Below are 15,907 nucleotides of genomic sequence, written 5' to 3'. Positions count from 1 at the left end.
GTCTGCCGCCATCACATCCGAGGCCTGTGGCGTAGACACAGACTTTAGAGTCACAGGGAAGCTGATGGCAGAGGGAGGATGGAGCCTCAGGGAAAAGAGAAGTCAGTTTACTCCCAGACATGGAGGCCATGTGGCACTCTGGGGACTAGCTCAGCTGCCCCCACCAGTCTTTCACCTTCCAACCCAGAGTCCATATTGCGGGTAATAAATACCCTTATAATGAAAAATGAGAGTCGGAGTTGTACCGAGATGCCAGAGGCAATGACCTTTAAATTTGAGGCACTTGGAACTTACCATGATTAAGTGACTTCAAGACCTGGAAAGTTTGCAAGATGGTTCTACGAACAGCAACAACGGTCATAACCAGACCTTATATTTATACTGTGTCTTTGCCCCAAAGGCTGCAGAGCATTTGACCTGTCACTCTCTCGGTCGGCTTTTGTTAGTGTTCCTGCCTTCAGGTCAGGAACTCAAGAGACTTATACTGTGAATGGGGGCTGATATTTCCTAGTTGTGGGCCAGAGGTCATGTCCGGCAGACAATGCTCTTTCTCTGTTAGATGGTTAAGGCTGGCCCAGAGACCAGTTAAATGCTGTCAGCTGGTGGCTTCCCAAATAAACTTAGTAGAGAAGTCAAAAAAGAATTTACTAGACCTGTTTTGAGTTATTTGGATGGATTGGCTGACTAGAAGTGTCCTGATTCCAGTGATTTAGAGCAGAACATTCTAGCCAGGGGAGAGTGGTAGAAGATCGCTGCCTGGTGGCTCACCCCGGGCTCCCTGCTTTGAGGACAGGCCAGAGGTGTCATCCAGCAGGCGGCTTAAACAGCGATGGTTATGACGACGGTGTAGCGCGTGCCGCTCTCTCAGCCTTCTCACCATGTTTGTGATCTTTGACATCACCACAAGGAAGAGGAGATGGGGTTACCCTGTGTAATATGGTAGCTGTTCCCTTTACTAGCTCCATCTTATGCCATCTCTCCTTGAGCCACTGAGCACTGGTCACACTGGCCTTTCTGCTCCCTGGACAAGCCACACTCCTCTGCCTGCCTCAGGGGGTTTGCTTATGCTGTTTCCTCTGCCTAGACCCTTTTCCCTCCCTCCCCTCTGTCCTCATTCACAAGGCCAGCCTTTGCTCATCCTCCACATCTCAACTCCCTCAGCTCACATCCTCATGTAGGCCTCCCCTGGCCCACAGATTAGGGAAAACTCCCTCCTAACACCGTCTCATAGTACTTTGAACTTGCCTACCACTGTTTTGAGAAGAGTTGTAATTATATGATAATATATGCACATTATTTAAATCTGTCTTCCCTTCCCTAGACTGGAAAGTTCATTTGGGGCTGGGACTGTAGCCATTTTGTAGCTTACCTAGCATGGAGCCTGCCGTGTAGTCAGCACTAGATAAATGCTTTAGATAGAATGAATGAATTCCTATTGTATAATTGGGGAAACTGAGGCATGAAGAGATGATGACTTGCCCTAGATCACACAGTGAGCCCATAAAGAATCCCCCAGGTGGCCAGGTGTGGTAGCTCACCTGCATGGTATGCCTGTGATCCTAGCACTTTGGGAGGCTGGAGTGGGAGGATCACTTGACCCCAGGTGTTCGAGATCAGCCTGGGCAACATAGTGAGACCCCCATCTCTACAAAAAAAGCAAGGCATGGTGGCATGTGCCTGCAGTCCCAGCTACTTGGGAAGCCAAGGTGGGAGGATTGCTTGGGCCTGGGAGGTTGAGGCTGCATTGAGCCATGATTGTGCCACTGCACTCCAGCCGGGCCAATAGAGTGAGTCCCTGTCTCAAAACAAAAACAAACAAACAAAAAAAACGAAAAAAACCCAAAAAACTCTCTGGGCCCCCTGACACGGAGCCCAGTGAGCTCCATGCCCTTTCCTTCTTTTCCTACTCCCACTGTGGGGCTGGGTCCTCTGCCACAGTCTTTTATCCCTCCCTTAAACCCAGAGGAACACATCCTACCTCCTCCCCTCCTCTGAAGGGAGGGATGTGCTTAGGCCCCTACATGGAGAGTATGCCAGATTACATCTTGGAATTGTCAGCCACCGTACTGAGAAATGAATGGGAAACGCTGAGCCAATGAACCTGACCTTGCTTTGGTCATGGCTTCACTGGATAATCTGGAGCACTCAAAACTGTTTTCGGCCTCAGCGTATTCACCTGCAAAATGGAAACTGGATTCTATGTTGCAGTGTGGCTGGCAGGCTGCTGGAGAGAGATAATTTCAAATTCATGATCTTTAAGCTCCATGACAAGTCGGGTACTAAATAAAAGTCTATTTTTCTAGAAAAAAAAAGCAGTGGTTTATTATGAACAGCACATTGGTGTTCAATCTGGTCAGATGAACAGGAAGTTACTTGTTTTCATCAGACAGGGCAGGGTTCCAGAACGGCAGGGAAAGGAGAAACATTTTCATATTTCTGAGGTGGCCCTTTGGGAACAAAAAGAAACATTACATTTACAAAAGTAAGTTTTGATAAAACATTTTGGCCCCACATAGAAAAGGACCCCTACCAGCATAGTCTCTTGTTCGAAAGCTCTTCTTGGGCAAAAAGAATGGAAAAAGGTCCGTGTTCTGGGAGGACTTGTCTGGAAGGGGCCCAAGGGCTTAGGAGAGCCTTGGTAGTGCCAAGAGTTCAAACTCCAAGCAGCATTTTGGAGGCCCAACTGCCCAAGCAAAGGCAGTGTCTTCACTTTGTTAAAAAATAATAACAAATCGGAACACTCTGAAAATTACCCTCTGATGGTTTTTCCCTTTGCATTCTGCTTCTCACCTTTTCCATTTTTTTTTTCCATTTCAGAGGGTTTTGGAAAATGATGAAAATGTAGAAGAAGGGAATGAAGAAGAGGATTTGGAAGAGGATATTCCCAAGCGAAAGAACAGGACTAGAGGACGGGTAAGTTGGGGATGACACGAGCGAGGAAAGAGGTGAGGGAGGCTGGGGTGCCCGGCCAAATACTGATCTCCACTGCAGCTGGATGGAGATCATAGCCATGGTCTGACATGGAGAACGCTCAAAGAAGAAAACTCCACGACAGCTCTGATCCCAAGAGGGAGGAGAGGAGGCAGATGGGGTGCCCTGAGTGGGTGCTGAGGTCTGGGGAGGGCTGAAGGGTGGGATCAGGGTGAGGGTGGAAGATGAGGAGAATGTGCCTGTTGTCACCACTGCTCGGTTACTAAAGAAGGCTGGACATTTCCTGCCTTGTCCCTGGCTACCCCAGAATGATAGAGTCAGGATACCTGCTTTCGGGTTATGCTTCACTAGGCAGAGTAGAAGTTTCCTGGGGTAGCAGGGGACTGCAGCTGGTGGCTCCCAGTGGGTTTGGCATGAGCTCTGGAGACTTGAGACCATCCCAGGGGTCCTGGGATGGGACAAGAAAAAAGCCAGAGCCTGCGGAAGGGCAGAGGGGAAACCGAGGTGGAAGTAATAAAAACAAGAGAGTGGTCAGGCACTTCCAGGCATTCAGGTTGAATCTAGAGTTCACGCCCGAAGGGGCTTTCTGTGGTGGCTGTCAGGGGTCTGCAAGGGCATGTGACAATAAGCAGGTGGAGGGGGACCTCCAGAAGTAAACTGCTGCTGTCCACCTGGAGAATTAACTCTCAGGCTTGAGGATCTCACCCCTTCAGGCTCTTGGCAGGACTCTTAGCCCTCCCATGGATAAGCACTTAGTCCTGGGCGTTCGGTGGGTTTGCGGCCAATCATCATCATGGCAGGGTTCTCCACTCTCATAGTTCTCATGCCTCAGCAGACATTAGTGTCACCGAGAGGGCTTACTGAATGCAGATTCCCAGGACCCCACTCAGAAATTCTGCTTTAGGAGCTCTGGGGCAGGGCTTTATACTGTATTAGAAGCAAGTTCCCAGGCGGCCGCTGCACGTGGGCCAGTGCTGCGCACACTGAGCTGAGATGCCCAGCCTGTCGCCGTGTGGGGCTGTGCAGCCTGTGCAGGGGCTGGGCGGGCAGCTCTCTGATGGTGCACCTCTGGTACAGCTGGGACCAGCCTCGTCACTTAGCAAGATTTCGGCTATCTTGGCTTGTCTCTTCTTTTCTCCTACTTTTCGTTGATTTATGTTTGTTTGATTTTTTTTCCTGGAGTATTTGAAAACAAGTTCTAGACATCTTATCATTTAACTGGCACATATCTCAGTGTGTATCTCTAACAGATATCATTATCATACTCAATAAAATAATAGTTATAATTCCTACTATCTAGTCCCTTATCATTTCCCCCTTTGTCAAAAAATGCCATTTTATAGTTGGTTTGTTTGAAACTTAAGTCTCTCGGATTCCACAGCATACCTCTTCTGTATTCTCTTCCGTATTGCACCCCACCACACACATTTTTTTTTCTCCATGCCATTAATTTGTTGAAGAATTTGGGTTGCTCGTCTTGTGGAACTTCTCACATTCTAGAAGTGGTGGGAGGGTGGTGTTTAATGTCTTCTCCATCCTCTGCGTTTCCCGAAAACTGGTAGTTTGATCAGAAACTTGCTTAGATTCAAGGTGTGTGTGTGTTTGTGTGTGTGTGTTTATGTGTGTGTATGTGTGTGTGTTTGTGTGTATTTGTGCATGTGTGTGTTTGTGTATGTGTGTGTGTGTATGTGTGTATGTGTGTGCTTGTGTATGTCTGTGTGTTTGTGTGTTTGTGTGTGTGTGTTTATGTGTGTGTATGTGTTTGTGTATGTGTATTTGTGCGTGTGTGTGTTTGTATGTGTTTGTGTGTGTATGTGTGTGTATATTTGTGTATGTGTTTGTGTGTATGTGTGTGTATGTGTGTATTTGTGTATGTCTGTGTGTTTGTGTTTGTGTGTTTGTGTGTGTGTGTATGTGTGTGTATGTGTTTGTGTATGTGTATTTGTGCGTGTGTGTGTTTGTATGTGTTTGTGTGTGTGTATATATATTTGTGTGTGTGTGTATGTGTTTGTGTGTGTATGTGTGTGTTTGTGTGTGTTTGTGTGTGTGTTTGTGTATGTCTGTGAGTGTGTGTGTGTGTGTGTGTGTGTATGTGTGTGTGTTTGTGTGTGTATGTCTGTGTGTGTTTGTGTTTGTGTGTGTATGTGTTTGTGTGTGTATATATATTTGTGTGTGTGTTTGTGTGTGTATGTGTTTGTGTGTGTATGTGTGTGTTTGTGTGTGTGTTTGTGTATGTCTGTGTGTGTTTGTGTTTGTGTGTGTGTGTGTATGTGTGTGTGTGTGTGTGTGTTCATGTGTGTGTTTGTGTGTGTGTGTTTGTGTATGTGTGTGTGTGTTTGTATGTGTGTGTTCGTGTGTGTGTGTTTGTGTATGTGTGTACAGATATTTCTTGCGGGGAGGCAAAAATCCTTCCTAGGCGGTGATGGGTTCTTCTCGTATCACATCAGGGGCATATCCTGTCCAGTTCTGCTTTGAGTGGTGTTTCAGTTGATGAGTAGATTTGAGTGTTGTCAGCCTGATCTCTCCCTTATACAGTTCCTCATCAAGTTTTTACTTAATGATTTTTACAGCCATTGCTAAACTGGCCTAGACCCATTCATGGAGGGGAGGGTATTAAAAAGAAAATCGAAATCCATTATTAAAGGAGACTTTTCAGCTTGGACTTCCTGGGCCTTTTGTGAACTCCCAAAGAGCTGTGCATGTCTAGACCCACTTCTTTCCTTCTCTCACCCCAACTAAACTGACTCGAGTGTGGGAAATGGTCCTCTTCACACCTTCTCCCCACTCTACATTTGGAAGATTGAGCTTGCAGTCAGTGGATATGAATTGGTGTCTGTGAAAACATCAGCAGTCGCTGCAACCATGTATATTTACTGTGCACTTCCTGTAAACCAGGCAATGTGATGGGCTCTGTACATCAAGAGCTACCACAAACACAGTGATGCCTTTGTGCCAGGTGCTTTAGATTACCTTCTCTATTTCTGCACTGTGCATTATGGCAGCTGCTGGCCACATGTGGCTACTGAGTCCTCAAAACGTGACTAGTCCTAATGGAGATGTGCTGTAAATGTAAAATACACATGAAATTTTGAAGACTTAGTATGAAAAAGGAATGCAGAACATCTCATTATTAATTTTTATATTGATTAAATTATAAAACTATCACGTTTTGGATATATTGTTAAATAGAATATATTATTAAAATTATTTGCACCTATCTCTTTTTTAAAAAAATGTGCTGCTGGAAATTTTAAAATGATGAGTGTGGCTCACATTGTATTTCTATTGGTCAGAACTTCTTTCATTTCCACAAGTCGGTCTATTACTCCCAGGGGGTTAAGCAATTTGTTCAAGGTCACTCAGCTTAGTAAGGAAGAGGCTAAGATTTGAACACAGGTCTGTGCTTTCTCCTCTGAGTTCATGCCTGGCCCAGGGCCCAGCGTATAGCCAATGATTAGCTTGTTGAATGAATGACTGAATGATGGATTCAGTTTTCCGTTGTAGGGGAGATGAGAGAGACCCGGACACAGTGAGGGAGCTGGATGGAACCTAGACTGGCTCTGGGCCCACCAGATACTGGCCAAGCAGCAGCTGAATGGCTCCATGTTGTACAGTGACATTGTGGACATGTTACCCATGGGGGGAGCCATGGAAGGACCCAGAAGGCTGTGGGCAAGGCTCCTGTGCTGCAGTGTGTGAAGCTGCTGCACTCACAGCCTCAGTTCAGCTGTTTTGCCCACTCTTTATTTTTATAATTATTATGTTTTAGAGATGGGGGTCTCACTCTGTTGCTCAGGCTGATCTGGAACTCCCGGCCTCAAGCGATCCTCTGGTCCACGTCTCCCAAAGTGCTGGGATTACAGGCATGAGCCACCGTGCCCAGCTCATTGTCCACCCTTTAAAGTAGTATATTCCAGCTACTGCTGGCACTGGAGAACAACTATGTCCATTTCTCTTGTCAGAACCTAGAGGCAGTCTAAGTCTTGCCACCTCTGTGTGTGGTCTCTGGATAGCAGCATTCATATCGTCTGGGAGCTTGTTAGGAATGCAGGAGCCCGGACTCCACACTAGACTAATTAGAATTAGAGTCTGCACTTTGGCAAGTCCCCAGGTGCTTTGTGTGCTCACTGAGGAGGCCAGGGCTAAGGTAGCTACAGAATAGGCTCTGCTTTATTTGAACTTAGACCCTGCAAGTTCAAATCCCAGCTCCACCACTTACTACCCTCTGGGTGAATTAGGTAACCTCTGTGATGGTGGCCAAATTATATAAGTACCCGGGGCCTCAGTTTCTTCATCAGTAAGTTTTGAGTGCTTCATACTGCCTAGATATTATCAGGAGGATGCAAGCAAAGGGCATAACTCTCGAAACTTTGATAATGGGTATTCTCTGAGCGGTGAGGGAAGCCCAACAATTAATGATTGTGTCTATGGTAACTTCAGCCCGAGAAGTCAAAGCTCTTTAAAATTCATGAGATTCTTGTGAGTCATCCATGTGAGTATTAGCAATAAATCAATTATCAGTCAATCATGAAGTATTTATGTACTATGGTGTTCAGGTGCCTCTCAAACTTTATGTGCCTATGGAGCACTTGAGGATCTTGTTAAAATACAAATTCTGATGCAGTATGTCCATAGGGTGGGGGCTAAACTCCTGCCTTGTTAATAAGCTCCCAAGTAATGCTGGAGTTGCTGGTGTCAGGACCACACTTTATATAGCACGGGTGCAGGCCGGGCGCGGTGGCTCACACCTGTAATCCCAGCACTTTGGGAGACCAAGGCGGGTGAATCACGAGGTCAGGAGATTGAGACCATCCTGGCTAACACGGTAAAACCCCGTCCCTACTAAAAATACAAAAAATTAGCCAGGTGAGCTGGCACGCACCTGTAATCCCAGCCACTTAAGAGGCTGAGGTAGGAGAATCGCTTGAACCCAGGAGACAGAGGTTGCAGTGACCCGAGATTGAGCCACTGCACTCCAGCCTGCATGACAGAGCAAGACTCTGTCTCAAAAAAAAAAAAAAAAAAAAAAAAAAGAAAGAAAGAAAGCAAGCAAGGGCGTAGAGCAGTGGTTCTCAATTTTTTTGATCTCAGGAATTCCTTATACTGAGAGCCCCCAAAGGCTGTTATTCAGGTTATAACCAGTAATATTCATATCACGAATGATATTTGCCATTTTAGAAATTAAAAAGGGAGTCTCTCTACACCTATTGTGATTTAAAAGGTGGCCCAATAAAAAAAGATTTAAAAGAAAAACAAAACACATTTTAAACTAGAGAATACACACATAGTGACAGCATCATCACATGTCACGTCGCCTCTGGAAGACTCCATTGGACGCCTATGACAGCGTGAGAGTGAAAAAGGCAAATCATCTTTTAGGACTCTTATGAAAATAGTCCAGACACTGCAGAGTCCCTGAAAGGACAGTCAGGGATCCCCCAGGATTCCTGGGCCACACTGTTTGAGAACAACTGGTATAGAAGATCTAGCTCTCCGCTTAGGACCAAGTCTGTCCTAGTCAAGGGTCTTTCAGCTTTAATAAAAATGGGAAGCATTTGAAAAGCTGCCAGGGCACTGCCCCAAATTTGAGCAACCTTTGAAGATCCAAACCACAGGAAGAGCAGGAACGTGGCAGGGACTTTGCGTTGGGAAACAGTAAGGAACCCAGGTAGTTTCTGGCCTCTACTTCTCCCTCCTTCATTCTTCCTGCTTTCATGTGTACATGGCCCCATAAGGCTCCTGAATGTATGGGCCCTCAGTTCAAGTGGCCTACACTAACTAGGGCCACTGTTTTCTAATTCCAAACTCCTTGGAGGTAGAATCTGATTGGCCCAGCTTGGATCAGATGACTACTCTTGAGCCAGCCAATCAACTGTGGCCAGTGGGACAGGGCCATGTGGCACACTCATGGCTGCCATGGCCCAGCAGTGTGGGGATAAGGGTAGGGAGGAGGGGAGTAGGGTGGGCAGTTCTGGGGGAAGGAGGATTGGCTTCCTTTGGCTGGTCAGCTTCAAAGCTTTCTATAACAGAGCCTGGAGACCTAGGTCCTGCTCCTTCTGCTGGCCCTGGGATTGTGGACAGGTCAGAACCTGCTTCATCAAGGGCCAGATAGGAATCATAACACTACTTGGTCTAACTCATAGGGGTATTGTAGGAATTAACTGAGCTACTATATGCAAAAGAGCTTTGCATGCTATGTGCTAAGTGTTAGGGGGTCATAATAAAGTATAGCATGCCATTTTGCCCCCAAGGACCTTTGAATCAAACTAGGAAGAAGATGCTAATACCCATGATACCATTAGAAACAGCAGGTACATGACTGTGCACTAACCAAAGGCAACAGGAGTTCAGAGGAGAGAGATCAACCTAGGCAAGGAGGGGGGAAATAGTGTGTTGAGTGCTTCCTGTGGACTTAGTGCTGTCCCCTGTGGTTTCACACACTCTCAGCTCAAACTCTCTCAACAGCTCTGCTATATAGGTGTTGGTGTGCTCATTTTACAGTTGAGAAAACTAAAGCTTAGAGAAGTAACTTGCCCAAGACATGTAGCTGGTATTTCAACCTGTGTCTTATCTGACTTTAAGCGGATGCTCTTTTCACTCCTTACTGTGGCAGGAGGAAGATTCTTGGAGGAGTGGAGGTTAGCAAGGGCAAAGCCTGGATCAGGTGTGCATGGGCAGAGGAGAGCATGATCATGGATCAGGTGTGCATGGGCAGAGGAGAGCGTGATCATGGGCTGAACCCGAGGGGATCAGCACTAGGTTGCCACTGGCTGTGTAAGTGGATTGTAGATGGCAATGATTGAATGAACGTGTGAATGCATGAACCTATAACCATGGGCTCCTGTCTTTCATCCTTTTGTCTAATGGTCTGAAAGTCCTGTGGGATGGACTGGGGGGCAGTGTGGAGGTAGATCCCCTGTTAGGGTGGACTAGGGGGCAATGTGGAGGTAGATCCCCTTGAGTGGGTTCTTTGAACCCACTCAGGGGTCAGTTGATGAGCTCCTGGATTAGCGTGTGCAATAGAAAGGAAATGCAAAGCCTAGATGGCCTTTGAAGGAAGAAACAATAGCATTTGGATACAGAAAATGAAGAAGAACCAGAAGTGACTGACTCGCTGCCTGCCTGATTGACTCATTTATTTGGCAAATGTTTATTAAGTGCTTCTTATGTGGCTGGCCCTGTGCCAGGTTCTGAGAATAGTGGTGGCCCCAATAAACATGGTCTTCACCATGTTTGTCTCTCCATGTAGGGGAGACAAAATCAGCTTGTAAACCAACACAGGTATAATCTAATGTCAGCGCTCAGTGCCATGATGAAACGGGAGGGGAAAGAAAATGATAGAGAGGGTGTGAGTGGATGTAAGTTGGTCAGGGAGGGCTTCTCTGAGGAGGTGACATTTGAGCAGGACAAGTGGGATTCTGAGTTTCCAAACCTGAGATCTTCTGAGAGACCCTACTGCTTCAGAAAGAGTCCCTTGCGTGTTCCCTGAAGTGCCCTATAGACACGATCCCCATTTTGCCATTGAGGAAACTGAGGCAAAGGGAGTGTGGCACACAGAGTCACTCTGCTGGTCAGCCCTGCTGCAGGAGATGAAAACCTGGCTCCCACAGCACCCTCCCTTTCCTGCTGGCAGCTCCCCCAGAAGCCCTCATGCTTCCAGTTCTGCTCGACTCCTCCCCTTCCCCCGGAGGTATTTTTAGTCTCCCAGAGCCCCTTCCCCAGTCTGCTGTTGCCTCGTCATTCTGCTTGACTTGCTTTCACCTGCTCAGAGGCGGCTGTGACAGGGCTGCGGGCTGCATGTCAAGCTGTCCCTGGCTTCCCAGAGGGGTGTGGAGGGGGAGGGCAGCTGAGGGTGACCACCCTCGGCAGTGCGGGCAGGCAGGAGGCCTGTCAGTGCCCGGGGTGACTGCCAGCGCCTACAGATCCCTCTTGGGGTCAACTCTGAGTAATGAGGGCGAGGGGAGGAGGGCTGCTGGCTGTCAGCGCTGCAGGGGTGGGGTGGGGAGGGAAACCAGTGGGAGGGAGGGAGGAAGTGGAATTTGTTTTGGAGAGAGACAAGCTGAGGAGGTGACAGAGGTGGTAGCTTGGCAGGTGGTGTTGATTGGGAAGTGGGTGTGTTTTCTGAGTGTGTGTTGCAGGCCTAGGGTACAGGCCTTTCCACTGTGAAGTCCCCAGTGAGTGTGTGCATGGCGTGTGTGTGCACAGAGTGTGAGCGTGTGTGTGAGAGTCTCCCAGGCCTTTCAACCACCAAGTCCGCATGGCCACTTTTCCAAGCCAGGCCCCAGGGGCTGCCCCATTTCCCCTGGACCCCAGGCTGCTGCCAGGTCTCATTCCTCACCTGCTGCCCCTTCCTCTCTGTCCCCAAAGACCCCCACAGGCCCTTTCCTTGGTTGGGAGTTGACTGCTACTCATTACCAAAGAATGACACACGTGACCAGTGTGGGACTTACAAAGGTTTAAAAATAAACCTCGCCGTGTTCTTGTCACCACCGCCCTGGTGCTGCAGAGCTGCCAGCAACCTCTCTGACTGGGCTCTTTGATTCTTGAAGGTAGAGCTCATTCCACCGCCACCCCGGGTCATGCTGACCCTGTCTGGGAGATTCACACAGGGTGGTGGTATCGGAAGTCCAGCCCAGGAGACCGTGAGGGTCAAGGTCTTCATCACTGGCTGGAGGCCCAAGGCAGACCACACAGGGAGGCCAAAGCCCATCCCTACTGAGTAGGCCAAGCCTGGGGTGGTGGCAGGAGCTCCCCTGTATCTGCACTAGTGCATTGGGCCTCCCCTGCATCTACACTAGTGCATCAGGACTGTCTGGCTCTTGGGACACAGGGGGATGGACACAGGAACCTAGGGAGACAACTACAATTATGCCTCCTTGCCCCCGTCAGGCCTTGCTCCTGATACACGCAGCAGCTGGTCAGCCGAGGGGCCTGAGGTTGTCATCCTCAGTGGTGTCAGCGAGGCTAGGAGGCTAAGGAGCTGGAGGAAGCGGCCTCAGTGGCACTGTAGTGTGTGGGAATTTGGTAGAGGAGGGCTTTTCAGTACGGCTGCCCTGAGTAGCCGAATGACCTTGGGCAAGCTACTTAACCTCTCTATCACTTCAGTCCTTTGATCTGTAAAATGGCCACCCTAGTAGAAACCACCTCTTGGAGTTGTGAAGATTTAATGAGATGATACAGGTGAGCAACTGACTGATTTCGGGCACGCGTCACCTGACCTCTCTGGGCCTCAGTTTCCTCCCCTGTAAGATGGGACTGGTGTTGGCACAAAAGTTGGGATGAAGATGGTGTAAGGAGCTTGCAGAGCGCATGCTCCAGAGCCGTAGTGATGACCGTGGTAACGAGCATCCCATACCCCGATGTCTCCCCAGGCTCGTGGCTCTGCGGGGGGCAGGAGGAGGCACGACGCCGCCTCTCAGGAAGACCACGACAAACCTTACGTCTGTGACAGTAAGTATGGGCCGGTCCCACCTTCCTTCTTCTGCCCCTGACCCCAGGGCCCCCCTTCCCTGTGCTTCCTTGGCCGTCCGCCTGCCAGCCTCAGCGTGTGCTCGCCTCTTCCTCTCTGTCCGCACCCCAGCTTACCCGCCTGTCACCTCCGCCGCAGTCACCACTTCCTTGGGCTGCTGCTGCCCCGGGAGGGGGTTTCTGCAGAGGGGAAGCCAGCCGGGGTGGCCCCCACCCTCAGTTCTGTGCCCCCACCTCCTGCCATGCCTCCTGCGTGGCTCTCCTCTGGCTCTCTCTCTCACGCTCTCTGTCTCCTTTAAGATTCATCCTCTATTTCTTTCTGTATTTCAGAGAGTTACAAACAAAAACATAACTCAAAACCCTCTGACAAAGGTACTTGGCTCGTCGTGGCTTTTCATTTGTTTCCCTTTAATTTCCTTTCCCTCTTTCTCTCCTGTCCTAGGTAGGGCAAGTTATGAATCTTTCTATGACGATGACTTACTTTAATAAATGGCCCTCGATCCATCTCTAGTCTTTCCTGCTTGCTTCAGAAACATCTTTTGGACAAGCGACTCCCTGGCTGACTCCTGAATTTAGGGTCTGCAGACAGAGCTAGGGAGCCCACGGGAGGCGAGTTGCAGGGAGCCAGGGCAGTGGGTGGACCTCTGGAAACCTGCAGCTTGAGGAGGGATGTGGTCAGCTCCAGACAGCAGAGCACTGAGTGGCGGATTGAAAACCTGTGCCCTAGTCATCTTCTCATGGTACTGGGTACCATTTGCTCATTCCATGGGAGGGCAGCCCTCACCACCACACTCCTAATGGTCTTCCCTTGCCATCTTCTCCTCTCTGAGGATGCAGAGCTTCACCATAGGAGGGAAGGGGCTGCAGTGAGGATGGCAGTGAAACAGTCGAGGCTGGACCCTGGCATGGGGCTCCCTCTGGGTGTCCCACCCATCTCGCTGGGGTCTGCAGTCTCCCTGAAGGCAGGGAGAGAGCCAGGCGGGGGGGCGCCCAGGGAGCGGGCTGGGGGTGGTGTCTTTTGTCTCCCCCTTCAGTGGCCTCTTTTGATTTCAAAAAGTTGTTCTGTGTCCGATGGGGTGACAGCTGATTGGAGAACATTTTGCTAGAAGAACTCAAACTCCATGACCCCCATTTGGCTGCTTAATACTCCGTGCAGATGCCATTCTCGAGACAACTCCTGCAGGTAACGTCTCCACCCCAAAGCAATTCCAATCCAGGATGAGGAGGGAGCAGCGCACGGGGTCTGGTGCCTTTTGGCAGCACCAGGAAGTGCCTACCTTGGCCTGGGTCTTGCTTCCTACATGGCGTTCAGTTTCACTCTGATACGTAGAAGCCCAAGCCTGCTGACCCTTGAGAGACTGGCTCTAGGCCATGGGCTGGGAAGGGCCCTCAGACCCCCTTGGGCTTTCCAGCTGTGTTTGGCTTGACCAGTATATCTATCAAGAATGCGGTGGCTATGGCCGGGCGTGCGGTGGCTATGGCCGGGCGTGATGGCTCACGCCTGTAATCCCAGCACTTTGGGAGGCCGAGACGGGCGGATCACGAGGTCAGGAGATCGAGACCATCCTGGCTAACACGGTGAAACCCCGTCTCTACTAAAAAATACAAAAAACTAGCCGGGCGAGGTGGCGGGCGCCTGTAGTCCCAGATACTTGGGAGGCTGAGGCAGGAGAATGGCGTGAACCCAGGAGGTGGAGCTTGCAGTGAGCTGAGATCCGGCCACTGCACTCCAGCCTGAGCGACAGAGCGAGACTCTGTCTCAAAAAAAAAAAAAAAAAAAAAAGAAATTGACTTCTATACCTCCACTACCCATGCCTAAGTTGAAGAATTGAATGCTTACCTCTTCTGTGACTCCCTGACCCCAATAGAGAAAGCCCTTCAAGACACAAAATTAGACAAGCGACAGAGCAAGACTCCGTCTCCAAAAAAAAAAAAAAAAAAAACAAAAAACAAAGAATGCCAACAACTGCTTTGGAACTGGGGCATTGCTACTGTATTCTTCTTTTATTTATTTGTTTTAGAGAGGCTCTCGCTTTGTCACCCAGGCTGGAGTATAGGGGTGCAGTCATAGGATTATAGCTCACTACAGCCTTGACCTCCTGGACTCAAGCCATCCTCCTGCCTCAGCATACCCAGCAGCTAGGACTACAGGCCAGTGCCGCTATGCTTGGTTAAGTTTTAAAAATTTTCTGTAGAGACGGGGTCTTGCCTAGGCTGGTCTTGAACTCCTGGTTTCAAGTGATCCCCCTGCCTCGGCCTCCCAAAGTGCTGGGATTACAGGTGTGAGCCACTACGCCCAGCCCTTTGTTCCTCTTTTAAAATGCTTTATCTTCATATGTGATTGTCTGCTACCATAGACAGTGGGATCCCTTTTTGCTCTATCTCTACAGCTTTCACTGGATTCCCAGCCAATCATAATCCCGTGGACTCCCAGACACACACACCTGTGTGCCGTTTTCTCCGACTTCACCCCCTCCCAGTTCCTCTCCTCCCACCTTTGCCTCTGACTTCTGCCTCCTTGTGGATCATCTCCATGAAGTGCCCTTTGGGGGCGTCCCTCTCTTACCGGGCACCCCTCTTCTGCAAAGTGCTTGCATCACGCGCTCTCTCTTGAGCCCCCGTGGCTTCGTTTCGGGGCTCTCAGTGCCCTTGGCTTCTCCCGATGCCCTCCCCGCGGGCTCTCTCCCGCCTTCTGTGTGCCCTGTAGTGCCTGGGAGGCCTGATGGCAGGCTTTCTGGAAGTCTCAGTGGCTGCTTTCTTGGCTCTGTCCGCATGCGTGCTGCCTCCTCTCCCTCTCTCGGTGGAGCAGGGGCCACTGTCGATTACCCTTCTCTGTTCTGGCTCTCTTAGGAAATTGTGTGGCAGCTCGGTGATTAATAGACTTTATTTTTATCTGGTGCCCTTCAGACATGTGATCCTTTGGGATAGAAATGACCTTTGGAGAGGTCACGAGGCCCACCCCCCCACCCCCAAACTGGGCAAGGAGTGCTTTTAATAATCTCTAATGCATCCTAAGTAGAGAGGTGTCTGGCCGCCTCCTCGAGGGGTCCCCAGGGATGGTGTTACCATAAGCTGCCCTTTCTTCCAAGATGCCAGCTGTGCTTCGAATGAGTGTTTTTCCTTAATAGGAGCTGAAAATTTTCTCTCCTACAGGTCCCCTTGTCGTTTGCGCATCTTTCCCTAACGAATAGGCACATTAGGGCTTTGTCCATTTGGGAGACCTTCTGAACATCCTGTACGTTCTTGGTTGACTTAGGACCCCAACCCATAGTCTCTGTGGCACCCTGCTCGGAATTCCCTTCCAGGTCTACACTTAAGCATGACACTCCTAGGAAGCAGCGTCAAGTCCAGGTGGCTCAAAGAGCAACAGACGTATTTCCTTATTTATGCCCTGTCCACCCTCTCATCAACTTACCAGTCGGAGCCTGTCCCAGCCCTGGTGTCGATACCTCTCCAGGTGCATGCTCTTTTCTACTTATGCATTTGATTATTCCTTCTTCTATAAATC

General features: G+C 49.4%; 1 protein-coding gene across 4 annotated transcripts in view; it reads left to right on the top strand.

Moving 5' to 3' along the window:
- DPF3 (double PHD fingers 3) overlaps positions 1-15,907 on the top strand; it is a 275,967-nt gene that overhangs the window by 168,590 nt on the left and 91,470 nt on the right. For all 4 annotated transcript variants that reach the window (XR_013396429.1, XM_015144032.3, XM_077941333.1 and 1 more), the window contains exons 5-6: positions 2,818-2,913; positions 12,303-12,381. Coding sequence is in view for 3 of the 4 variants with exons in the window: in XM_015144032.3 (XP_014999518.3) it covers positions 2,818-2,913; positions 12,303-12,381 (175 nt within the window). In the remaining variant the exon portion in view is untranslated. The remainder of the gene's footprint in view (positions 1-2,817; positions 2,914-12,302; positions 12,382-15,907) is intronic.

This window comes from Macaca mulatta, chromosome 7, assembly GCF_049350105.2.
Source record: "Macaca mulatta isolate MMU2019108-1 chromosome 7, T2T-MMU8v2.0, whole genome shotgun sequence".
NCBI classification, from domain to species: Eukaryota; Metazoa; Chordata; class Mammalia; order Primates; family Cercopithecidae; genus Macaca; species Macaca mulatta.
This window is presented reverse-complemented; position numbering and strand designations above follow the sequence as displayed.